The 26,798-nt window shown below is 35.9% G+C and overlaps 1 protein-coding gene across 1 annotated transcript; it reads right to left on the bottom strand.

Annotated features, from left to right (window-relative positions):
* Positions 1–2,724: 2,724 nt before the first annotated feature.
* LOC121370384 (major facilitator superfamily domain-containing protein 1-like) lies at positions 2,725–26,615 on the bottom strand. The gene is made up of 14 exons (XM_041495574.1): positions 26,388–26,615; positions 24,358–24,566; positions 23,386–23,453; positions 19,188–19,296; positions 18,732–18,828; positions 16,641–16,739; positions 15,262–15,373; positions 13,602–13,658; positions 12,660–12,816; positions 10,075–10,172; positions 8,838–8,950; positions 7,890–7,937; positions 7,078–7,138; positions 2,725–2,928 (listed from the first exon to the last, which is right to left on the bottom strand). The coding sequence occupies exons 1-14, from the start codon at positions 26,527–26,529 to the stop codon at positions 2,910–2,912; spliced, it is 1,389 nt and encodes a 462-aa protein (XP_041351508.1). The 5' UTR covers positions 26,530–26,615; the 3' UTR covers positions 2,725–2,909.
* Positions 26,616–26,798: the final 183 nt, after the last annotated feature.

Genomic DNA, 26,798 nt, shown 5'->3' with positions numbered 1-26,798 from the left:
TCAAGAGTTCTAAATACTCATGTCACATTTACAACTTTAGAAGTTTTTATTATTAGCATTTATTTTTTGTTGTTGTAATTTTGCCTTATGTCAAGAGTGAAGAACCAACTTTACAATTTTAATATATTGTTCAAAAACAGTAAGGGGACTCTAATAAGAATTTACAATCACCAAAATTGTAAGGTATATTAGCTGTGGGGGAATGGTTATATGATAATAGTGAATTAATTGTGCAAACATTGCAATCAGTAGTTCAGTATTACAGTAGGTTTTATGAACACCAAAGATCTTGAAGGACGATTGGGGTTAGAAGTGAAATTTGAAAGTTGACATTTTTTTATCAGTAAATCGCAAATTCAACCAATAAAAATTACTAAAAACAAAACAATAACAACTGTATGATCAACAGAATGAAAATGATTGACAGAAATAATGTTCCAGAGTGATTAATTGTCAAAATCGATAATGACACCCTACGCACATGTACGGGGCAACTGCATGATGCAAGTGCAATCTATGGAATGTGTTTCAGTGTGTTGATAAATAGACCTGAATGTTCTTTACTAGGATGTCTGTGGTCTAATAGTTGATATTAATATTTCAGGTTCCCTTACTTTGTTTGAAGAGTATACATACACAGTAAATGAAGAATAAGGAAATGTATTTAACGACACACTCAACACATTTTATTTACGGTTATATGGCATCAGACATATGGTTAAGGACCACACAGATATTGAGAGAAAACCTGCTGTCTCCACTTTATGGGCTACTCTTTTTGATTAGCAGCAAGGGATCTTTTATATGCACCATCCCACAGACAGGGTAGCATATATGATATACCACGTCCCGCCCCTCGGTAAAGGAAAAATAAACAATGAAGGGGCATTCATCTACTGAACTCACCTCTAGGTAGCACCGTAATTTATAGTAAGGTCGACGAAAGTAACTTTTCGCACTCTTGCTTTGGCTTCATACCCAATAAATATAGTATATTTTACCATAATTTCACTTGAAATCCATATTTCGTAAAAGGTACAATTTTTTAATCACAATATTTTCTTCAAATACATTCAGGTGCATTAGTAATGTTCAAACAAAACATTTTCAATAGCAATTTTGCATTGGAATTTTTCCAACATTCTTAAAACGGAAACATCATGTACCCAGTTTATGGTTATTGTAAAGAGGTGCAAAGTGACGTCATTGGAATACTGACGTCATTCAAACTCAAAATTAGCTATATTATTACAATACTTCGCCACATTAAAATACAAACTGGTCTACTAACCTTGACCCCTGTCAAATTACCATAACAAGCAGACAACACTGTTTACAGGTCGGTATTATTTTTTTTTGCCTAATTCTAGACAAAATATTAATTTTAAGTTTTAAAAGATGAAAAAAATAAAAAGTACCTTTTGTCCAATATATAAAAAATTTACTGCTGGATATGTTTTATTTATTGTGTACGAAGCTAAAATAAGGGTCCAAAAAGTGACTCATCAATGTTGACTGAATAGAGAAGAACTAACTCCTTACAAAAACAGTCTACTTAAAATACATTTGGAATGTCATGTACGGCAGGACACAGATGTTAGGATTAGGTTACTTAACATAAATGAACAATCAGTTACCTAGGCAAAAACCCGACATGCAGTTACCTAAGATTTTGAAATATTGTCCCCTGCATGATAGGTTTAATGTATATTGTCAAATGTACGAAATATTGCATATCTACACTTCAGTTTAGCATCACTTGTATTGGTGTGTTGGCAAGAGTCATCTGTTCATTAATTAATTAATAATTCATTCATTCATTCATTAACAGGTGGTAAAGTATTTTGAAAAAAAAACCACACCAAAAAATCCACAATTAATTTCATTCATTCATTCATTCATTCATTCATTAACAGGTGGTAAAGTATTTTGAAAAAAAAACACACCAAAAAATCCACAATTAATTTCATTCATTCATTTATTCATTCATTCATTGACAGGTGGTAAAGTATTTTGAAAAAAAAAACACACCAAAAAATCCACAATTAATTTCAATCAATCATTCATTCATTCATTCATTAACAGATGGTAAGGTTTTTTGAAAACAATTAATAAACACCAAAAAATCTACCATTAATTACATTGAGCATTTTGTTTACAACCAAATGTGAAAGACTGATGTTTACTGTGGAGTAAACAACTTACTATTGATATGCAACAAAAAGCTTAATATGAAAGAGGGTTACATTAACTCTCACGAATGACTGCAGTAACTCATATAAATGTGATGCCTCCATAGTGCAGTGGTTATGTTATTGGATAATACTGGATTCACATCCAAGAATGGTCAAAATTAGGTTTAAATTTGTTCTGTTTTAACACCACCACCAGAGCACATGGATGATTGAATCATCTACTACTGGTTGTCAAAATAAGGTGGAGCTCTGGCTTGAGGGTGGGATGATTGTGCATTGAAATGCATACAAAAGCTAATGGTGGGTTGCAACCGTAAGACATACTCAAGCATTTCACTTAAAAGACAAAAACACACAACATAACCCACACACAAAAGAACATACACGCACCTTTTCTATTTGATAAAACAGCATATTACAATTATATTACTAAAGAAAACAAGTCACAAGAAAACCACCGGTTGACGTAAATTTGCTACCAGATTTCTGCTGAAATGTTCTATCTAACACCAATACTCAACAAAATCTGTAAAAATATATATTATTTATATGTTTGTGCAAAAAAGAAAAAAAAGAGAACAAAGTTCCACAGTTAGACTGTGACTAGCTCCTCTGCCTAGTGTGGAGTATTTCATAAAACTAGTTATGAAGACACTTGTCTTTAATTAACATTCTTTTAAGAGTTCCCTTGACATGTCTCTGGTCTACTGGTCTTCAATTCACTATTTCACTCCTGAAAAATATAAAAATAATCCTCCAAATATATTTAAAAAAAAACAAAGTTAAAAGTGTGTTTTGTTTAATGACACCACCAGAGCACATTGATTTATTAATCATCGGCTGTTGGATGTCAAACATTTGGTAATTTAATTAAACCCGCTACATTTTTCCATTAGTAGCAAGGGATGTTTTATATGCACCAATGGGCCCACTGACAGGGATCGATCCCAAAACAAACATGCATCAAGCAAGCACTTTATCACTGGGCTACATTCAGCCCCAGAAATCAAACACAATCAAAGTTTACAATACAACCAACAACAAATCAAACACAAGCAAAGTTTACAATACAACCCAAACACAAGCAAAGTTTACAATACAACCCACAACAAATCAAACACAAGCAAAGTTTACAATACAACCAAGAACAAATCAAACACAATCAAAGTTTACAATACAACCAACAACAAATCAAACACAATCAAAGTTTACAATACAACCAACAACAAATCAAACACAATCAAAGTTTACAATACAATCCACAACAAATCAAACACAAGCAAAGTTTACAATACAACCAACAACAAATCAAACACAATCAAAGTTTACAATACAACCAACAACAAATCAAACACAAGCAAAGTTTACAATACAACCCACAACAAATCAAACACAAGCAAAGTTTACAATACAACCCACAACAAATCAAACACAAGCAAAGTTTACAATACAACCCACAACAAATCAAACACAAGCAAAGTTTACAATACAACCAACAACAAATCAAACACAAGCAAAGTTTACAATACAACCAACAACAAATCAAACACAAGCAAAGCACAAGCAAAGTTTACAATACAACCAACAACAAATCAAACACAAGCAAAGTTTACAATACAACCCACAACAAATCAAACACAATCAAAGTTTACAATACAACCCACAACAAATCAAACACAAGCAAAGCACAAGCAAAGTTTACAATACAACCAACAACAAATCAAACACAAGCAAAGCACAAGCAAAGCACAAGCAAAGTTTACAATACAACCAACAACAAATCAAACACAAGCAAAGCACAAGCAAAGTTTACAATACAACCAACAACAAATCAAACACAAGCAAAGTTTACAATACAACCAACAACAAATCAAACACAAGCAAAGTTTACAATACAACCAACAACAAATCAAACACAAGCAAAGTTTACAATACAACCAACAACGAATTTACAATACAACCACAACAAATTTCCAATACAACCCACAACAAGTTTCCAATACAACCCACAACAAGTTTACAATACAACCCACAACAAATTTCCAATACAAGTTTCCAATACAACCAACAACAAGTTTCCAATACAACCCACAACAAGTTTACAATACAACCAACAACAAGTTTCCAATACAACCCACAACAAGTTTCCAATACAACCCACAACAAGTTTCCAATACAACCAACAAGTTTCCAATACAAGTTTCCAATACAACACACAACAAGTTTACAATACAACCAACAACAAGTTTACAATACAACCCACAACAAGTTTACAATACAACCCACAACAAGTTTCCAATACAACCAACAACAAGTTTACAATACAACCCACAACAAGTTTCCAATACAACCAACAACAAGTTTCCAATACAAGTTTACAATACAACCCACAACAAGTTTCCAATACAACCCACAAGTTTCCAATACAACCAACAACAAGTTTCCAATACAACCAACAACAAGTTTCCAATACAACCCACAACAAGTTTACAATACAACCCCCACAACAAGTTTCCAATACAACCCACAACAAATTTCCAATACAACCAACAACAAATTTCCAATACAACCAACAAGTTTCCAATACAACCCACAACAAATTTCCAATACAACCCATAACAAGTTTACAATACAACCCACAACAAATTTACAATACAACCCACAACAAGTTTACAATACAACCAACAACAAGTTTCCAATACAAGTTTCCAATACAACCCACAAGTTTTCAATACAACCCACAAGTTTCCAATACAAACAACAACAAGTTTCCAATACAACCCACAACAAGTTTCCAATACAACCCACAACAAGTTTCCAATACAAGTTTCCAATACAACCCACAACAAGTTTCCAATACAACCCACAAGTTTCCAATACAACCCACAACAAGTTTCCAATACAACCAACAACAAGTTTCCAATACAACCCACAACAAATTTCCAATACAACCAACAACAAGTTTCCAATACAAGTTTCCAATACAACCCACAAGTTTCCAATACAACCCACAAGTTTCCAATACAACCAACAACAAGTTTCCAATACAACCCACAACAAGTTTCCAATACAACCCCCACAACAAGTTTCCAATACAACCCACAACAAGTTTACAATACAACCCACAACAAATTTCCAATACAACCCACAACAAGTTTACAATACAACCCACAAGTTTCCAATACAACCAACAACAAGTTTCCAATACAACCAACAACAAGTTTCCAATACAAGTTTCCAATACAACCCACAACAAGTTTCCAATACAACCCACAAGTTTCCAATACAACCAACAACAAGTTTCCAATACAACCCACAACAAGTTTCCAATACAACCCACAACAAGTTTCCAATACAACCCACAACAAGTTTCCAATACAACCCACAACAAGTTTACAATACAACCCCCACAACAAGTTTCCAATACAACCCACAACAAGTTTACAATACAACCCACAACAAATTTCCAATACAACCAACAACAAATTTCCAATACAACCAACAAGTTTCCAATACAACCCACAACAAATTTCCAATACAACCCATAACAAGTTTACAATACAACCCACAACAAATTTACAATACAACCCACAACAAGTTTACAATACAACCAACAACAAGTTTCCAATACAAGTTTCCAATACAACCCACAACAAGTTTTCAATACAACCCACAAGTTTCCAATACAACCCACAACAAGTTTCCAATACAACCCACAACAAGTTTCCAATACAACCCACAACAAGTTTACAATACAACCAACAACAAGTTTCCAATACAAGTTTCCAATACAACCCACAACAAGTTTCCAATACAACCCACAAGTTTCCAATACAACCCACAACAAGTTTCCAATACAACCCACAACAAGTTTCCAATACAACCCACAACAAGTTTCATACAACCCCCACAACAAGTTTCCAATACAACCCACAACAAATTTCCAATACAACCCACAACAAATTTCCAATACAACCAACAACAAATTTCCAATACAACCAACAAGTTTCCAATACAACCCACAACAAGTTTCCAATACAACCCACAACAAGTTTACAATACAACCCACAACAAATTTACAATACAACCCATAACAAGTTTACAATACAACCCACAACAAATTTACAATACAACCCACAACAAGTTTACAATACAACCAACAACAAGTTTCCAATACAAGTTTACAATACAACCCACAACAAGTTTTCAATACAACCCACAAGTTTCCAATACAACCAACAACAAGTTTCCAATACAACCCACAACAAGTTTCCAATACAACCCACAACAAGTTTCCAATACAAGTTTCCAATACAACCCACAACAAGTTTCCAATACAACCCACAACAAGTTTCCATCATCTTCTATTACATTATACTCATTTAATGTTGGGTGGGACGTAGCCCAGTGGTAAAGCGCTCTCTTGATGGCAGTCGGTTTGGGATCGATCCCCGTCGGTGGGCCCATTGGGCTATTTCTCGTTCTAGCCAGTGCACCACAACTGGTATATCAAAGGCCATGGTATGTGCTATCCTGTCTGTGGGATGGTGCATATAAAAAATGCCTTGCTACTAATCAAAAAATGTAGTGGGTTTCCTTTCTATGACTATGTCAAAAATGACCATATGTCTGACATCCAATAGCCGATGGTTAATAAATCAATGTGCTCTAGTGGTGTCGTTAAACAAAACAAACATTTTAACAGATTTGGATATTGTACGAAGGCAGTTGATGGTAAACATTTATAATTGTAGTCGTGTTTGCATCATACATTTTTAGGTCTTTTTTAAATTTGCCAAACTTTTACTAAAAAAACACACCAACCCCCAAGATTAAAAACATTGTCCCCCCCCCCCCCCCCAAAAAAAAAAAATTCACTCACTTTTCTATCTCCTTTTCCATCATCAATTTTCGTTTCCGAGCTGATAAATTTAATTTACCTCCTGAAATTTAAATTAAAAAACAAATTAAAGTAGGGGTCTTATAAATTTCATCCTCAAATATTTCATCATAAATAAACATTGGTTACTTTTTAACATTAAAGAAGCAGACCCTAGTTTCAACCCGTAAAAATGGACACTAAAGTTTAGTTAAACTGCGAACCTCTGACAAATTTGGATAAAATTACAACAGAGTGAAACAAGAATCTGTGACAATGAAACACCTTTAAAAAATAGACTAAAACTTGGACTCCACATCTGTTATTTCTCAGACACACCTGCATTTTTAAAAATATGAAAAAATCATTTTATGATATTAAAAACACCAGGGCCCCATTCCATGACGCAATCTTAACGATAAGATCAACTTAAGTGTGTAATGTAGTCATGCTCTTAATGTGATCTTAGGACTAAGACTGCTTCGTGGAACGGGGCCCAGGTTGACCAGAAACTCTTCGGATATACGGAAATGGATAATCTAAACAATAAAATCTAAGTATACTTAGATCTTATTGTTTAGATTATCCATTGCTGTATAAAGTATGATTTCAATTATCAAAAACAGCTCTAATAGTAAAAAATATACCTTAGTGTTTAAAAACTAGGGTATGTCTCTTTAATGTTATATAAGTTCTTGGATTTCACATTTCCACAATACTGGTTGATCTGTAGTAAATAATACTAAATTTTGTAGATAAAAAGACACAGAGAGGAAAACCAGTAAAAACATTATCTGAGAGAGAAACCAACAAACCTTTTGAAGCATCCACAAGATACAGTATTACAGATGCTATCAGAGCCACTGAAAAATAAAAAACAAAATTTCAAAAACAGAGATTTCAAAAACGAGTTTAAAGAGAAAAATTAAGAATTATTGAAACAGAAGTGATCGTGGAAAGATGATTGAATTATAAATGCATGTGCTCATACCACCACCACCTGACCCTCCCAACCCTGCACCCACTGAAACTGTCTTCTTGTTTTTAGTCATTTAACCTTCTGACTACTGCAGGTGAGATATCGTGCCTGACATCGCGCCAGTCGACATACTGCACACTGTATACATTGCATTACACAATTCCCAATTTCCTGCTGTTTACTTCAGAGTATGGCAGCTTTACGTTTTCATTTTTCAATGGAAAATACCTGGGTATTTTGAGTTGACAAAGTGATTTTCTGCAAATATTTTTGCTGGAGAACAATGTTGGAACATCACAGTCATTTTGAGGAATCGATATCTGATTGTGACAGCTAATTAAAAAATACATTTGAATGTTTTACCAACAACAAAAATCACCAAATATTGGGATATGAATCGTAGTTTGTTTTCTTGAAAAACATCTGGTCATAAAATGGAATAATGGACATAAATACTGGACAGCTGGCCACAAATGCCCTGAAGTAAACGCCACTTTAAAAAAAAATTGCCTAATTTTACTCAACATTAACTGATCTAAAATATAAACTTTATTTTATGTATTTATAAAACTTTTACTCAACATGGTTTTTTGTCCAAAATTAATCCAAAGTCTAAAGGTTAAGTTTGAAGCATGCTTTTGTAAGTCTTGAGAACAGAGATAGGCTAGTGTAAGATTTGTTATCGTTCTGTATGTTATGGTTTATATTACACTCTCTTAAATTTTAAAATGATTTTGGTTAGCTGTGATTATGGAGTTAACCACAAGAAACGTGTTACACTTACGTGATAACCAGGCCATGAAGAATACTTCTAGAATCAAATAGCCGTTATTATCGACAATCATCCCAGCAACAAGGGAAACAACTGCGAGTCCCAAGTTCTGAATAGCTTGCATACTGAAGAAAAAAAAAGAGAGGAAAGAGAGTTCGTTTTAGTTCAGACATTAAATGCATATTATAGCCAATGTTTTTTAATGAAGATTCAAGCATGCTGTCACAGGCACACACTTCAGCTTTCTGAGACAGGGATGAAAGTGACTTTTCCCCAAAAGGGCTGAAATAATTTTACCAAATTATGGATATGTCTTTGGCCGAGGATGCACTGGCGTAGACATGCTGGTTTTTACTCGCATGCTTTTTCAAGTGTGATTTGCCTTTTCCGCCGTATTTCACCCTGTCATTGCACCAAGCACAAACGGCAACACCAGGTTGACCGATTTTGCGAACCTACTCGCATTCGCAAACAATACCACCATTTTGTCCAACATGACGCGACCAATGTATATGATCTGCGCATTGGTCTCGCGCAGATGATACTTCGCGAGACAAATCTGGCCAATGGTGAATAAACAAATATGGCGGCCACAATGGGCGCAGCCATGTTAGATCTAAAGTTGGATGTAAACTCCGAAAATTTTAGGCGGAACGAATGAAAGTTGAAAAGGGGCGGATTAAAAAAACAAACATTTGGCGCAACAAAAAGGCGGAATTCCGCCGAAAGGCAGTGAACTTTCATCCCTGCTGAGATGTCTGACCAGTATAGGATGTTGAATTCTAAATGGAATAAAAACTAAACATTCATCATCAACGGTCGAACAGATAATGGGTTACGTTAATTCAAATGCTGATCTGCAGACAGTTGAAAGAAGGAAATGTTTTATTTAATGACACACTCAACATATTTTATTTACAGTTATATGGCGTCGGTCATGGTTACGGACCACATAAATACTGAGACAGGAAACCTGCTGTCGCCACTTCATGGGATACTCTTTTCGATTAGCAGCAAGGGATCTTTTATATGCACCATTCCACAGACAGGATAGTACATACCATGGCCTTTGTTACACCAGTTGTGGAGCACTGGCTGGAACGAGAAATAGCCCAATGGTTCCACCGACGGGGATTGATCCTAGACTGACCGCGCATTAAGCGAGCGCTGTACCACTGGGCTTCGTCCCGCCCCCAAGCTAGATTTGAGATCCCAGTCTGAGGCTGAAACTTGAAACAAGAGTACTTACATTCCATATGCTGTTCCCAGCTGATGTTGTGGTATCACTAAGGAAACCATCGGCCAAAGGGCGCTGGCTAGAACTGAGTATGATAAACCCATAATACTCTGAAATTAAAAAACAGATATTTCAAACAGATTGAAAACAAGTACAGGCAACTTTATACACCGGCTAAAGATTGTCGAATCTATCTTGGTGCTACAGCCCATGCCATAGTGACATCATAGCAATAGTTTTACGATATCGTAGATAGCTTCTAAAATATGGACTTGGCCCCGTTTCAATTTCTTAGCACTACTATCATCGTAAATACCTATCATTGCAACCTTAATTTTTTTCTACGACTGCCAGCCCGTTCCACGATCAGGCGTAGCTTGCTATCGTCGTAAATTACTGTAAAAATTTACAATAGGTACTAGGCAGTTGTTAGCCATTAGCATAGCTGTCAAATGGCAGTTAACTGATGATCTGACCATTTTCTAAGAAGGATACTAACTTTTTGTGTAATAATGGATCCAATATATACCAAATACCTTTTATGAAACTTGGCGTTCGATGAAAAACATTCTAGGCAATACAACCTTCACAAGAAAATACGAGAGATAACTCTCATGTCTTAAGCATTCGGCAATATCATTTAGCAAATAAACTGACAAAGTTACTTCATGGATGTCTAATACCAATGAATACATCCAAGAGGTCCCGAAAAGTGGGTAACCAATTTATTATTTAACTAATTTGTATTTCTTAGCAAAGAAGATTTTAATCATTAAAGGGGCACTTACGACTACCATACGGTTGATTTGTGGAACAGCTGTAAAGTTTACGGTGCCAGTTGTAAAACTCACCTTAAGTCACTACAATTAACCTTAGCTACAATTCTTTAAATATGGATGTTTTTAGATGCAAAAATATATTTACATAATTTATTAAATAAGATTAAAAAAAATTATTTATTCCTTTCTTGAGATATTTTGTCATTGTTAAAAATTTGTTTTGTTTAACAAAGAAAGAAATGTTTTATTTAACGACGCACTCAACACATTGTATTGACGGTTATATGGCGTCAGACCATATGGTTAAGGACCACACAGATATTGAGAGAGAAAACCCGCTGTCGCCACTTCATGGGCTACTCTTTTTTATTAGTAGCAAGGGATCTTTTATATGCACCATCACACAGACAGGGTAGTACATACCACAGCCTTTGATATATCAGTCGTGGTGCACTGGCTGGAACGAGAACTAGCCGAATGGGCCCAACTACAGGGATCGATCCCAGACTGACCACGTATCGAGCAAGCGCTTTACCACTTTACCCGTTTTGTTTAACACCACCACTCGAACACCTTGATTTATTAATCACTGGTTATTGGATGTCAAACATTGGTAATTCTCACTTGTAGTCATCAGAGGAAACCCATTATATTTTCTTTATATCCACTTTCCCATAGCATATACCACAGCCTTTGATATACCAGTTGAGAAGCACTGGTTTGGACAGTAAAAAAATTAAATGGGGAAAATTGGATGGGATTGTTATAATTGTAAAGTTAACATTTTGTTTTGTTTAATAACACCTCTAGAGCACATTGATTTATTAATCATCAGGCTATTAGCTGTCAAACATCTGGTTAATTTTTTACCAATAGTCATAGTGGAAACCTGCTACATTTTTTATTAACAGCAAGGGATCTTTTATATGCACTTTCCCACAGACAGGACAGCACATTCACAGCCTTTGATGTACTGATTGGGACGAAAACAAAAATACATCTGAGAATGAATCCACTGAGGTGGTTCGATCCTACGACACCATCACCCCAGGTGAGCCTGTTATTGCAGTGTTTGAACATTATACACTGTATCTATAGTAACCTTCCCACAGAGAACGCTTTTTTCATACTATGGAATTTACTACAAATTATTTATTTCTAAGCCGATTGTTTTCTAAATTTGACAAAAAATATTTTAAAAATTAGTTTTTTCTTGTCAAACCAAAATGAAATTATTTACAAAAAAACCCAAACATTTTTGTAGGAGGATGGGATATACTTATAGGCTATTAAATGAGCTTCCATTTCGTATCATGTTTATGTCCCGGGTGAAATAATTTCCAATTGTCACAAGCTTTAACGAGTGACAATGAAAATTATTTCACGAGGGACAAAAACATGATACGAAATGGTAGCGAGTTTAATATCCTATTTATTACTAATAATCGATCTTAATTTATATCACTCATCTCGTTTTCGTTGACGTCCCTGTAAGGTTGTAGTGGCTAATCGATGACGTCATCGTGTGACATCTAAGTGTTATGCCCCACTTGGCATTCTAGTGGGACATATCACTTTGATATGTACCAAGATATGTGTGTGGCACAGATAGCCACAAGAGACAAGCACCTGTCATGGTTGGAGAGACAAGAACTGGGATGTGGAGGTGGACAGCGAAAGAAGTTGAAAGATAGGAGTTGCCGGATCGGGAAGAAATGAGATGGAATTTAAAAGGAGAGAAAGGAAAGGGGGCAGTGGATAAAAAAAAGAGAAAAAAAAGAAGATATTTGTAACCATATGGGTAATAATATATGTTACCATTGCAGCAAACGGTGTGACAAAGGAGAAAGCGAGGAGGGCGTGGCAGCCGAGGGTGACGATCACGCCCAACATCACCCAGAACAGATTCTTCCCCGACCGGTCGATGAGGAAACCAAACAATGGGGAGGCAACGGCCGAGATGATGTATACGAGACTGTAAACAAAGAAAGGAAGAATGGTTTTATTTAATGATCAGTGCATTCAACACATTCTTATTTACAGTTACAGATGCTGTTATTCCAAATAACTGTGTTTTTATGACTAGAATATTTTGGGGGAAACAAACTACAGTGAAACCCCTTAAAACTGGACTCTCTGTAAACAGGAATTCCTCCAAACCGGACATTTTTCATGGTCCTTTTTTAAAAATCTGTACAGAATGTAACCTCTATAAACAGGATACCTCTTGATAGCGGACATTTTAATTGGTCCTGAGGGTGTCCGGTTTAGAGGGGTTTCACTGTATGATATATATCCCAATATTTCGTAATTTTCATTGTTGGTAAAATGGTCAAATTTATTATCAAATTAGCTGGCACAATCAGCTATCAATTCCTGAAAATGACCGCAACGTGCTGCCATTGTTGTCAAGTGGAAAAACTTGGCAAAAACTACTTTTTTTCAACTCAAAATTCCCAGGTATTTTCCAGTGAAAAATGAAAAAATAATGCTGCCAATAACAAAAATTAATGTATTTCCCGCTGGTCTATTATTATTTCCGGTGAGTGCCGTGTGCAAAATGGTACCTATCAGCCTGTTGACCGATGGCTTAACCACGACGCCACCGAGGCCAGTCATGAATTGGGGAATGCACTGTATACAGTGTATGGTGTGTTGACTTGTGTGATGTCGGGCGAGATATCTTGCCTGCAGTAGTCAGAAGGTTAAAGAAGACATTTAGCTTTACTACTTACAATATTTTAAAATCTATTATTTTACCTGTTAACACTGTTGGAGACTGTTGGGGATAGATTCCATTTGTTTTCAAAGAAAACTCTGTCATCAAAAACAAAAAAGAAGAAAAAGAAAAAAGATGTTATTGTATTGTAGTTTAGTATCAAAACAAAATACACAAATTATTTAACAATTAAAATTAATACTAAGGTTGACGACAGTAATTTTTTTGGACCCTTGTTTTGGCTTCGTACACAATAAATAAAACATATCCAAAAGCAATTTTTTGATATGATATATTTCACAAAAGGTACTAATTATTTCTTTCATCTTTTTGTCTGGAATTATGAAAAAAAAAAAAAATACCAACCTGTACACAGAGTTGTCTGCTTGTTAAAGAAATTTGATAGGGGTCTATATTAAAAGCCGGTTTTTATTTTAATGCGGCAAAGCATTGTAATAATATAGCTAATTTTTAATTTGAATGATGTCAGTATTCCAATGACGTCACTTTGCATCTCCTTACAATAACAATAAACTGGATAAACGACGTTTCCGTTTTGAGAATGCTGGAAAAATCCCAATACAAAATTGCTATTTAAAAAAAATTGTTTGAGCATTACTAATGCACCTGAATTGTACCTTTTACGAAATATGGAATTCAAGTGAAATTACGGTAAGATATGCTACATTTATTGCATACAACGGCAAAACAAAGGTGTGAAAAGTGACTGTCGTCGACCTTAGACACAGAGCAGTCATACACTCCTTACAATCCTTACACTAAAAGGAAAGCAATGTTTGTTTAATAGTAGTGTAAAAACACATCAAACTATGTTGCGAAAGTCGGTGTCTCGATAGCAGTACATCGATAGTTAATTGTAATAACTGTATTAGTATAGTTTAAAACTGCTTTGTAATTCCAGGACAGTGGTTAGTTGTTAGTGAGAGAGAACTCAGTGTAGTAGCCTTACACCTAACAACTTAGTCGGTTACAACTTTTTCTTGGTGGGAGCCGGTACCAAGATGTAGTGTTTTCCCTAGAAATTTGACAAAGCATGGTAGACTGAAGACTTTTGGGGCATGTGCTTGTTTTAATAAATGAAAGGCAAAATATATAACAGACACATTTTATTAATTAATAATACCTTTCTGAGTGTCTTATAAAGGGAATTTTAGAATTACTAAAAAACCTGCTTGTTTAATCTCAGAAAAGCATGGCGCTGATTAAGGCAAGATGGTGCTAGACAACTGAGGCATGGTGCCACACCATCTTAAAACAAGCTTGGGGAAAACAATAGAAGGAAGGTAATGTTTTATTTAACGACGCATTCAACACATTTTATTTACGGTTATATGGTGTCAGACATATGCTTAAGCACCACATGGATATTTAGAGGAAACCCGCTGTCGCCACTTCATGGGCTACTCTTTTCGATTAGCAGCAAGGGATCTTTTATATGCACCATCCCACAGACAGGATAACATACCACAGCCTTTGATACACCAGTCGTGGTGCACTGACTGGAGCGAGAAATAGCCCAATGGGCCCACCGATGGGGATCGATCTCAGACTGACCGTGCATCAAGCGAATGCTTTACCACTGGGCTATGTCCCGCCCCCGGGGAAAACAATAGAGATGTGAATCCAGTACCTACCAGTCGTAACTTAATATTATAAAGTGAACATATATGATATACTCACAATCCGAGTCCAACGAAGGGAAACACGGAGACGTAGTATGTGACACAGATGATGCATATCAACCACATGGTGGCCGGGAAATACCGTACATCGCCTATTCGTATCACTTCATCTACAACAAAATGGATCAGAGATTAAAACACATTCAGTGAGAAATATCGCATGTCAGATAATCATATCACTTCATCTACAACAAAATGGATCAGATATTAAAACACACTCATTGAGAAATACTGCACATCAGTTAATCATATCACTTCATCTATAAAAGAACAAAATGGATCAGAGATTAAAACACACTCATTGAGAAATACTGCACATCAGATAATCATATCATTTCATCTACAACAAAACAAAATGGTTCAGATATTAAAACATATTCAACTGGTGTTCTTGGCTTCATTTGAGTTAGTTTGCATTTAAAAGAAAGGAATATTAAATATTAACTGAAGTAGTGTGTGATTTTGAGGAGAGTCCGGGAGCCTGAGGCGCATAAAAATCATATAGGATTCTCTAGCTTGGCTAGCACACGAGCCTGCATGGTTCGTAAAAATTATTTGTACAAATTACATTGATTCTTCGAAATGACAGTGTCAACCTATACATGTATATCACAATCATAGGAAATCACAGTCTTGAATAGCAATCTTTTCCATGATTCCATGCAAAACAATTGGTGTATCTTTTGTTCTACTGGAGGCACACAGTAGGGCTCGCTGGGTTGGTGGCCGGCTCTAAAGATTTGCAAACAGGGAGACCGTATGACATTTAAATGTTTTAAACCAAAATTGCACACTGACTGAAGTCTGTTTTGTTTAATGACTTTTTCTATAGATTTAGAGAGGAAACCTTCTGCCATCAAATAGCAGTAAAGGACATTTATATGCATTTTCCCATAAAAACAGAAAAACAAAAAACAGGACCTTTTTGTTATTTCCAAAACTGTTTTTACCTTTTTTGCACCAAAGTTTTATGGACTACGGAAATTAACAACAATTACACAAACATAACAGATCCCCTCCAAGCGTTATGTAATTGTATTGCTTCTACAGACAGTTAAAAGTTTGTTTTGTATAACGACACCACTAGAGCACATTGATTTATTAATCATCTGCTATTGGATGTGAAATATTTTGTAAATTTGACATACAGTCTTAGAGAGAAAAGCCGCTACATTTTCCATTAGTTGTAAGGGATCCTTTATATGCACCATCCGACAGTCAGGATAGCACATACCACGGCCTTTGATATACCAACTGTGGTGCACTGGCTAGAACAAGAAATGGCCCAATAGACCCACCAGCCGGGATCGATCCGATAACCGACTACGCATCAAATAAGCGCTTTACTACTGGGCCCCTACTACAGACAGCACCAACCTGTAGTCTTCACTCTTCGCTTTAAAATTCTATCATTGCGGTTGTCGAAGAATGCCAGCGACAGCGCACACAACAAAGAGAAGACACACGTTCCTGCACCTGTAAAATAAGATTAACATATAATGTAAAACAGGTAATATTTGTGTACATATTTTTTTTCCCACTTTTTTTTTGCTGCAAATATAAATTAACTATGAAAATGAAATTACAAAAATAACTAGCTTTATTATATAAATACAAAATTAGCATTCTTGTATCTGGATCAGTTCACATCCTCACCTATCAAAATAAATTGATAAATAAAATAATAAAGTAAAGTTAAAACGAGACAAACTTTTTTGGCCAAGTTGTAGTCAAATCTCATAATATTTTCATATTTCTAATAAAGGCTTTTTCAATTTCATAAAAATTAATGAAAATCTTGCATTAAAATATATATCTTGTAACTGGTCATTCTATGATAATTTTAAAGTAACCTTTGAAATAAGTAACATCAATAGAGACAAGGTTTGAGAAGTCAGCATGAAAATAAAAACCTGTGCTATATTTTGAACAATAATGTGCTGCATTTATCAACAAAAAAATAAAATGTGTTGAGTTAAACAAAACATTTCCTTTCCTTTATCAACAAAAGATTTCCATAAATTAATAATGCATACAAATGTCCTTCCATGAACAGTACAGTGATCCTTTTATTAAAATAAGGAACTAATACCAATCACACAAGCATTCTGAGAGTGAAAGTTTGTTTTGTTTTGTGTAATGACACCACTGGAGCACATCAATTAATTAATCATCGGCTATTGGATGTCAAATATTTGGTAATTCTGACTCGTAGTCACTCGAACCCACATTTTTTCTGATGCAGCAAGGGATCTTTTATATGCACTTTCCCACAGACAAGAAAAGAAAGAAGTGTTTTATTTAACGACGCACTCAACACATTTTATTTACAGTTATATGGCGTCAGACATATGGTTAAGGACCACACAGATTTTGAGAGGAAACCCGCTGTCGCCACTACATGGGCTACTCTTTCCGATTAGCACCAAGGGATCTTTTATTTGCGCTTCCCAAAGACAAGAAAACACATACCACGGCTTTTGTTCAGTTGTGGTGCACTGGTTGGAACGAGAAAAAATCCAATCAGCTGAATGATTCACCGAGGTGGTTCGATCCTGCAACGCAAGCACCTCAGGCGAGTACTCAACCCACTGAGCTAAATCCCACTCCCATTGTGAGAGTGCTGCTAAAGCAATACCAGTCCCATATTGGTCCGAACAAAATTCATATCTTCTAAGTTCAAGGGCCATTACTCTGTCAAAATGGCCAAATCCTCATGAATGTTATACATGATCTGTAACAGAACATGACCAAGCTATAAATAAAATTACACCCCGATATCTTAAAGCATTGCAAAAAAACACCAAAGTACAAAAAAACTTATATGGGAAAGATGGACAGACAGACAAAGTTAAAAGTTTGTTTCGTTTAACGACACCACTAGAGCACATTGATTTAATAATCACCGGCTATTGGATGTCAAACATTGGTAATTCTCAGGGCTAGCTCTGCCACTCGCCAAATTCGCCAATTGTGAATTTTAGAAACAATTGGCGAATTTTATTTTCATTTGGCAAAAACAGTTAATGTAATAACTGGTGTTTTGTTGGAAAATAACTCTGGGTTTTTGGGGTTTTTTTTTTTTTTTTTTTAGATAGTTTGGCGAAATGTTTTGCTCTCCCAGAGCTGACACAATTTAAAAGAGGAAAGCCGCTACATTTCTCCATAGGTAGAAAGAGATCTGTTATATGAACAATCCCACAGACTGGGGGATTGTACATACATGGTGCACTAGCTGGAACGAGAAATAGCCCAATGGGACCACTGAGTGGCATTGATCCTAGACTGACCACACATCAGGTGAGTGCTTTACCACTGAGCTATGTCCCGCCCCATTGGACAGACAGACAGATGGACAGATGTTGTTAAAACCTTAGTCCCCTTAGGCTGAACTGGTAGTGGATTGTGTGTGTGTGTGTGTGTGTGTGTAAAACCTAAAAGCAAATAACTGTTGCTCTAAGAACTTACCTACAAACAATGAGACACCTAGACATGTGTATCCTGTATAACTTTCGCTGACAAAACGATACACCGGCTGCATTACATTCATGTTAACTGTGCTGCCCTGACAACAAAAAAATGAAATAAAATAAAATAAAACAAAGAACAAAACAATATAGGTCAGGTCAGGTCATAGAGTTTTATGCGCACATTCCGAGCAAGCTTTAACTTCAACAGGGCTCAAACTTAATGGCAACACTGAAGGCAACTGTCATAGCTATGATATGATTAGTCGGGGGTCAGGTGCTCTATCAATGGCTGCCTTTTACAACTGGATAAAATTATTGCTATTGGTTGAAAAAATTACTATTATGAATTTTGTATTTATTTGTGGCAAAAGTTCAGGAGTTAAAACTGCTGTAAGAAGCTAAAAATTGCAATTTTGCCTGTGTGGAAAAGTTTCAATCATAAATTACAACTTACAACTCGAGAAAAACTAAGCTGAAGACCAAAAACCATGTTGAGTTCTCTCCCTTGAAACCATTTGACAGCATATGTGTTCTGTGCAACAGCCAGTGATTCTCCGCCAATACTGAAAAGAAAGATAACAATAATATGTAATTTATAGAAGTTAATTACTTGTATGACAAAATGTCACAAAACATTTTGTGGGTAACAACAGTATTGACATAATTATTGAGAAAAAGCCTCATGACTTTAGTTAAATTGAAATATATTCAATAAAGAACATTTAGCAATGCTAGTATATTTGCATTCTGAATATAGAAATATTACTAAATAAAATTTTAAAAACTTACAATAAATCTACAATATCAATCATTTACAAACAAAAACTTAATACATCATTGGTAGGGGAGATAATTCATTGCACCCATACTTGATGATCCCTTTGTGGTTATAAAATCTTTCTGTAAATTCTCGGTGGTGCAGTGGTTAAGCCATTGGACTATGGGCTGGTAGGTACAGAGTTCGCAGCCCAGTACCGGCTCTCACCTAGAGTGATGTCTTAAGGGATTAATGGGTAGGTGTAAGGACAATATACCCTCTTCTCTCTCACTAACCACTAACCCACTGTCATGGACAGACAGCCCAGATAGCTGAGGTATGTGCCCAGGACAGCATGCTTGAACCTTAAATGGATATAAGCACGAAAATAAGTTGAAACGAAATGACTATTCAGAAAACTAGCACAAATCTATATATCAGAGTTCACGTCCACTGGGAATAATTTAGTTTGAGCCAATCTTTAAATATATGTAGAGTATAACATTAAAAAATATTACGAAAGTTAAATAAAATTATATTAGCTAAATACTAAATGTTGTAGCCATTTAGCCACTGGCTACTTTGGCTGTGGGCAGTATGTAGAGATTATTATACCAGCTTGTGTGTCGTACTGATTTTACGAAATAAGTGTCAGGATTTTTTTATTGCCCGAGCAAGAGCAAGGGTAATACATGAATCCTGACATGAGTTTCATAAAAATCAGTACGACTCACACGCGAGTGTAACTATTTCTTTATTATCCATATTATTATTGTTGTTTTCTTTATGAATAACAAGATCCAACTCAAAATATTTCAGCCACAACTAGAAAGAGACGTCGAAATGATGACATATTTCAAATGCACAGTCTGAGCTAGAACTGGAGAAGCAATGTCATGACGTCGCTGCCCAAAATTACGAGATTACACTGTTATTACATGTGTGCTTCGTATGTTTATTATCAACTCGGTTATGTTGAATCACTTGAATAATAAAATGCATCACACACTAATCAACATAAAAATTACACTGGTCAAGAAAACATAATGGGCCCACTTTACAAAGCCGGTTTCAGGCCTTTCGATTTTACCGTAATTATCGTTTCCGGTAGCGTGTCGGTAAAATCATGGAACCAAAATTTTGTTTCCCATGACTATTCTACGAAAATAACATATATATTTAAAAAAAAAAAAAAAAATTATGTTTCTAATATCACACTACTGAAGAGTGTGTTTGACACAATGACAAGATCCGATCTGCATAGTTGTGTTAACCAAACTTCTCAAGTGTTCCGGTTCAGGTAAACCTGAATCAAGTTCGAACACACGCTCAATCAAACGCTTTACACATATGAACCAAAATTACTGGCACTAATTATTTGTAGTGTATCTCTTAAATATGAGGGTCAAGAAATAGTATTTAAATTCAAATATAATTTTGTAGAAAATATTTAACCTTTTGACTACTATTACTAAAATAAACAAAAAGTTGATGTCATGCATGTACTTGCGAAATGAAGGTGGCAATCAAATAGGCCCGACTATTTCCTATAGTTCCATTATGGGAGGAAATGACGTAAGCCTAAACTATTATTGTTGTTTAGCTGTCAAAATCATAACAACATGCATATAATGAGAGGGTGTGATGAAATCAACTTTATATTGAGTTTAAAAACATGTTTGCGATAAGAATAATTTAAATCAATGGTATTAAAAATGGATTCCTACGACTTGTTTTCATGAAACCTAAAAACAGTTTCCGTTGGGTTCCCATGATCACAAGGCACGAAACAGAAAAAGTGTTTCCCATGAAATTGAAATCCTAAGGCCTGCGGTTTTAGTCTTACACATGTATAACTACATACGTTTACAATTGCTTAAACACCTGTATTTTGAGTAACAGACAGTAGTTTTTTTTAAACACATATTTTTCACTACATGTGTATTACATCTGCTTTAATATCCATATGGTTCAACATAACCGAGTTAATAATAATCATACGAAGCACACGTGTAATAACAAGTGTAATGACATAATCTGGGGAAGCGACATCATAACATGACGTTGCTTCTCCAGTCTTAGCTGAGACTGTGCATTTGAAATATGACGTCATTTCGGTGCCTCTTTCTAGTTGTGGCTGAAACATTTTGAGTTGTTATTCATAAAGAAAACAACAATAATAATATTGATAGTAAAGACATTATTACACTCGGGCGTGAGTCATACCGAGTTTAGGAAACTTGTGTCATGATTCATGTATTACCCCCGCTCTCGCACGGGCAATACAAAAATCCTGACACTCATTTCGTAAAATCAGTACGACACACAAGCTCGTATAATAATCTCTATTTCTCTCATCCTCAGGTATATGGGACAGAGCTATCCCATGAAAGAAAGTCATATAAGAAATTTCTATCTCACATGGGATATCACGCACTTGTGTTCAACATGACGTCATTGGTAATATATGACGTCATATTAATGTGAGGTTTTAAATTAATATTTTGTTATTAAAACCTTCATTTCAAAAGCTATCTTGTTAATTTATAGTGTTAAATTTTATTTAACACATGAAACAAACACGGCAAATACGATAGTGTAGTTTATTCATGACAAAATGGTCAAATACAAAGGTTACTTGTTCAGCCATCTTTGTCAAGCCTCATCCCAGATCGAAATTTTTACCACCTCAGGTGTACTTTATCTATCCCACATGACCGCATATGATGGTCTTTTTCTCTCATTCATTCGGTAAATAAACCATTATTTTACACGAACAGACAAAGATGGCTGAACAAGTAACCTTTTTATTTGACCATTTTGTCATGAATAAACTACAGTATCATATTTGCCGTGTTTGTTTCATGTGTTAAATAAAATTTAACACTACAAATTAACAAGATAGCTTTTAAAATGAAGGTTTTAATGACAAAATATTAATTTAAAACTGTGTCTAATGACCTCATGTCACCACCTCACATTAATATGACGTCATATATTACCAACGACATCATGTTAAACGCAAGCGCATGAAATTACCAATATTTTATTGTTTATTCAGTTCCATGCATCCAAAGCATATCTGGTCATGCTTGTATTTCTAACACCACATAATGCATTTAATTTTTTTTTTAAACATTTACCTCTGAGAAGTAATAGTTAGAGATGAGCTCTATTCTATTTTTAGGGGCGGAACGTAGCTCTGTGATAAAGTGCTCGTTTGATGCGCGGTCAGTTTGGGATCTATTCTTGCCGGTGGGCACATTGAGCTATTTCTTGTTCCAGCCAGTGCACCACGACCGGTACATCAAAGGCTGTGGTATCTCCTACCATGTCTGTGGGATGGTGCATATAAAAGAACCCTTGCTGCTAATTGAAAAAGAGTAGCCTATGTAGTGGCGACAGCAGGTTTCCTCTCTCAATATCTGTGTGGTCCTTAACCATATGTCCGATGCCAATATAACCGTAAATGAAATGTGTTGAGTGCATCGTTAAATAAAACATCTCCTTCCTTCCTTTCCATATAACCGTAAATAAAATGTGTTGAGTGTGTTGTTAAATAAAAGATTTCTTTCTATTCTATTTTAAGGAATATTTCCTCAATTCAACACCATAGACTATATTCACTCTACTGTAATTTTATCCAAATGTGTTACACGTTTGTAGATTAACCAAACTTAATGTTTTTTTCATGGGTTCAAATTAGGAATGGGGACGGGAACTCTAGTAACGTGCCCCTATCCATAAGGTTCAGGCACCCGCATCCCAGGTCCAGCCTCCGACTTCACCAGTGACCAACCCTGGGACGGGAAACTAGGGTCTGCAGCTTTAAGAAAAACTGGCTTCATAAATTTAGTCCATCTCGGTTTTCAAACTGCATTAATAGAAAACTCACCCAAAAATAAAGCGAGCAGCACACATCAGCCAAAACAAGTTGAACAAAGCTCCCAGGGAAAACAAAACCTGGAAAAGAGTACAAAATTAATAAAATCCATATTATTATTAAATGAATGAAAGGAAAACGCAAAGCTCGAACACTGTGATATGACAGGGCAAACAAAACCTGGAAAAGTGTAGAAAATTAATAAAATCCATATTATTATTAAATGAATGAAAGGGATACGCAGGACTCGAATTTAATGGTGGCACCGACAGCAATTGCAGGTCAAGGCCTTTACTGATAGCAGTTTTTCACAATTGGATAAAAATATTGCTGTTGAAAGGATCATTTTTTTTGTTTAAAATTTTGGGTTTATTTGTTGCATTTTGTATTTTGTGTTTATTTGTTTAAAAATTGGTGCAGGCAGGCTCAAATTTACTGCAAAACATTTTAAACTTGCCATGTATCTGCCACAAATTCTTACGATTAAGCCTTGGATACATACCTCAGCATGGGGCCATAAGGTGTCACCCACAGTAATTAACTCAACAGACGTACTGGAACAGTAAAATACTTCCCTGTAAACAGGACAGCACCTACCACAACCTTTAATATAGTATTCACGGAACTATGATTGTAATGGAAAATAAACCCATATTCTCTACGGTTAGTAGACTGGTCCAAACATCCCAACAGCCAATGGGATGGCCTAAATTCTTCTACTACGCACCCCTTCCTGTTTGATCACGTGCAAGTCTAATTTTGCGTGTGACATATTTTTCGTTAGCGTATTGAAATAAGGACACCATTTACATGGACTTAACGGGTTATGCAAAAAGGAAATGGGTTACCTAAATTTGTTTTTGCGTAACTGATAAATGGGTTACGCTCATTTTCAATTCTCAGAAGCCTGCATTGTACAGGAAAGCAGCAAATTATGCTCTCAGTATCAAATTCACTGTAATTCTGAGTATCTCTCACACCCACCTGTCCAACAGTGACGAAACAACTGAAGATGATGGCGCCCATGCGAACACCGAAGACTCGGTCGATAAGGAATCCCCCGAAGAAACACAGGATGACGTTTGGCCAAGAATACCAGGAGTAAAACTGCATGAACTTTCCCTCATTCAGGTTCAGATCCTTCATCATCGTGTCCTGTAGAGCGGCCGGGTTGTCATAACAGAAGTAGCTGCCTGCAATCAAAACAAGCATTCTTAGTTAAAGCTAAATATCCTAGTTTTTAAAAACACACAATCGTCTAAGAAATAATGGTTAACGAGACAAGCTCTAGTTATTTTTGACAGTATTTCCCTGTTTAAACATCAAAGACTTCAGCTTCTCTCTGTTATAACCATATCCAAATGTTGTCTACAAAGTAATGGTTAACGACACACGCTCTAGTTACTTTTGACGGTATTTCCCTGTTTAAACATCACAGACTTCAGCTTCTCTGTTAAAACCATATCCAAATGTTGTCTGAGAAGTAATGGTTAATGAGACACGCTCTAGTTATTTTTGACGGTATTTCCTTGTTTAAACACCACAGACTTCAGCTTCTCTGTTATAACCATATCGAAATGTGTGTTGCAGGTTTGTATAAACTTAGTGTTAATTTTTATGGGCTTAAATTTGGGTCTGTGCCTTTAAAGAATGTTTTGTTTAACGACACCACTAGAGCACATTGATTAATTAATCACTGGCTACTGGATGTCAAACATTTGGTCATTCTGACTCGTTATCAGAGGAAACCTGTTACATTTTTTCATTAGCAAGGGATCTTTTATATGCACTTTCCCACAGATAGGATAGCACATACCATGGCCTTTGACCAGTTGTGGTGCACTGATTAGAACGAGAGAAAAAACAATCAGTTGAATGCATCCACCGAGGTGGTTCGATCCTGTGGCGCAAACATCTCAGACGAGAACTTAACCGACTGAGCCAAATCCCGCCCCAAGCATTCTTAGAGTACTTTTAAAGTAATACTGTGCATTACAAGTTCAAGGGCCATAATTGTGTCCAAAAAAAAAAAGAGAGGCAAAAAATTAAAAACATTATTTAGAGAGAGAGGGAGAGAAAGGCAAAGAGGGAGAGAGAGGGAGAGAAAGGCAAAGAGGGAGAGAGAGAGAGAGAGAAAGAAGGTGAGGGATAATGGGGGGGGGGGGGAAGAGATAGAGGTAGGGAGAGAGGGGGACCAGACAACTTGGCCCGGGGGGACAACTCTGGGCCTAGTTATTAGACTGATAGACGGGGCATGCTGTGACACATTATATGCGTGTTAAGTATGATAGTTGGCCATGTCGTAGTGTCGAAGTATTGTACTATAGTAATAATAATGCATTATACTGATAGATTCCCACATTTATTACATTAAATACATACGCACATATGTACGCAAAAAACCAACAGAACACATATACATAAATAGTTATAATAACGATCATCTTCAATGTTTAGGTCACCGACTGTAGAACAAAAACAAATTATTAGAACAGTGGAAACTATCTTCAAAGATAAATGGATCAGCAATTTATCAATCCGACATGACACTTCGTTTCGGGACGTTTAGGTTAAGGGGCACTAATTCAATACTAACAAAAACACATTCTTTTATTTCGGTGAGATTACTTTAATTTAAAAAACAACACTTGTCCAACAATAGACAAGATTGTCCCTGTGCCAAGTTGTCTCGCGGTCGGCCGGTTTGTCTCAGAACTCTGGGCCGAGCTGTCTCGACGTGAGCCGAGTTGTCTGGCATTCGGAGAGAGGGAGGGAGAGAAATTGGAAAAGAAAGAGAGAGAGAGAGAGAGAGAGAGAGAGAGAGAGAGAGAGAGAGAGAGAGAGAGAGAGAGAGAGAGAGAGAGAGAGACGGAGAGAGAGAGAGAGAGAGAGAGAGACGGTGACAATGGGGGGGGGGGGGGGGGGGGTAGTGAGATAGAAACGGTGAGAATGGGTGTGTCTCTAGACTCTACATTACAATTCTACCAGTTAAAATTCTCAATGGTGTACTGTACCGAAACTCAGGAAGCACATGATTATTAAAATCAAATATCGATGTAAGGACCTCCTTGGGTTACACGCCAATGTAGCACCACATCCTGACAACTCCTCTTCTTCTGTTGACCCCAAAAGGGGCTTCTTTTCATCTTCAGACATTGTTGAGTCGGCAAACTTGAACTCAAACCAAACACATAATGCGAACTTTACAAAGTCTCCATCCAATTGACAGTATAATCAAGTGACTGTCACGAGACACTTACTAAAAATAAACTGTCTCAATACAAACGTTGGATCAACATGTGGAATACGGAATAAACAATAAACATATATTACTTATTACTCACATATATTACCCATTACTCATATTTTACAAGTGTTTATAGAACTAGTATAACTCTGTTTAGTTGTAAATTCTGTCTTTTTTT

Source organism: Gigantopelta aegis, chromosome 1 (genome assembly GCF_016097555.1).
Source record: "Gigantopelta aegis isolate Gae_Host chromosome 1, Gae_host_genome, whole genome shotgun sequence".
Lineage (NCBI taxonomy): Eukaryota > Metazoa > Mollusca > Gastropoda > Neomphalida > Peltospiridae > Gigantopelta > Gigantopelta aegis.
This window is presented reverse-complemented; position numbering and strand designations above follow the sequence as displayed.

Excerpts from the sequence above, each read along its gene's own strand:
- LOC121370384 (XM_041495574.1), bottom strand. The coding sequence starts at position 26,529 with ATGTCTGAAGATGAAAAGAAGCCCCTTTTGGGGTCAACAGAAGAAGAG. Across the intron at positions 24,567-26,387 it reads CATGTGCTTCCTGAGTTTCG|GCAGCTACTTCTGTTATGAC; the intron begins GTACAGTACACC and ends TTTTGATTGCAG. Across the intron at positions 13,659-15,261 it reads CCCTTCGTTGGACTCGGATT|AGTTTTCTTTGAAAACAAAT; the intron begins GTGAGTATATCA and ends TTTTGATGACAG.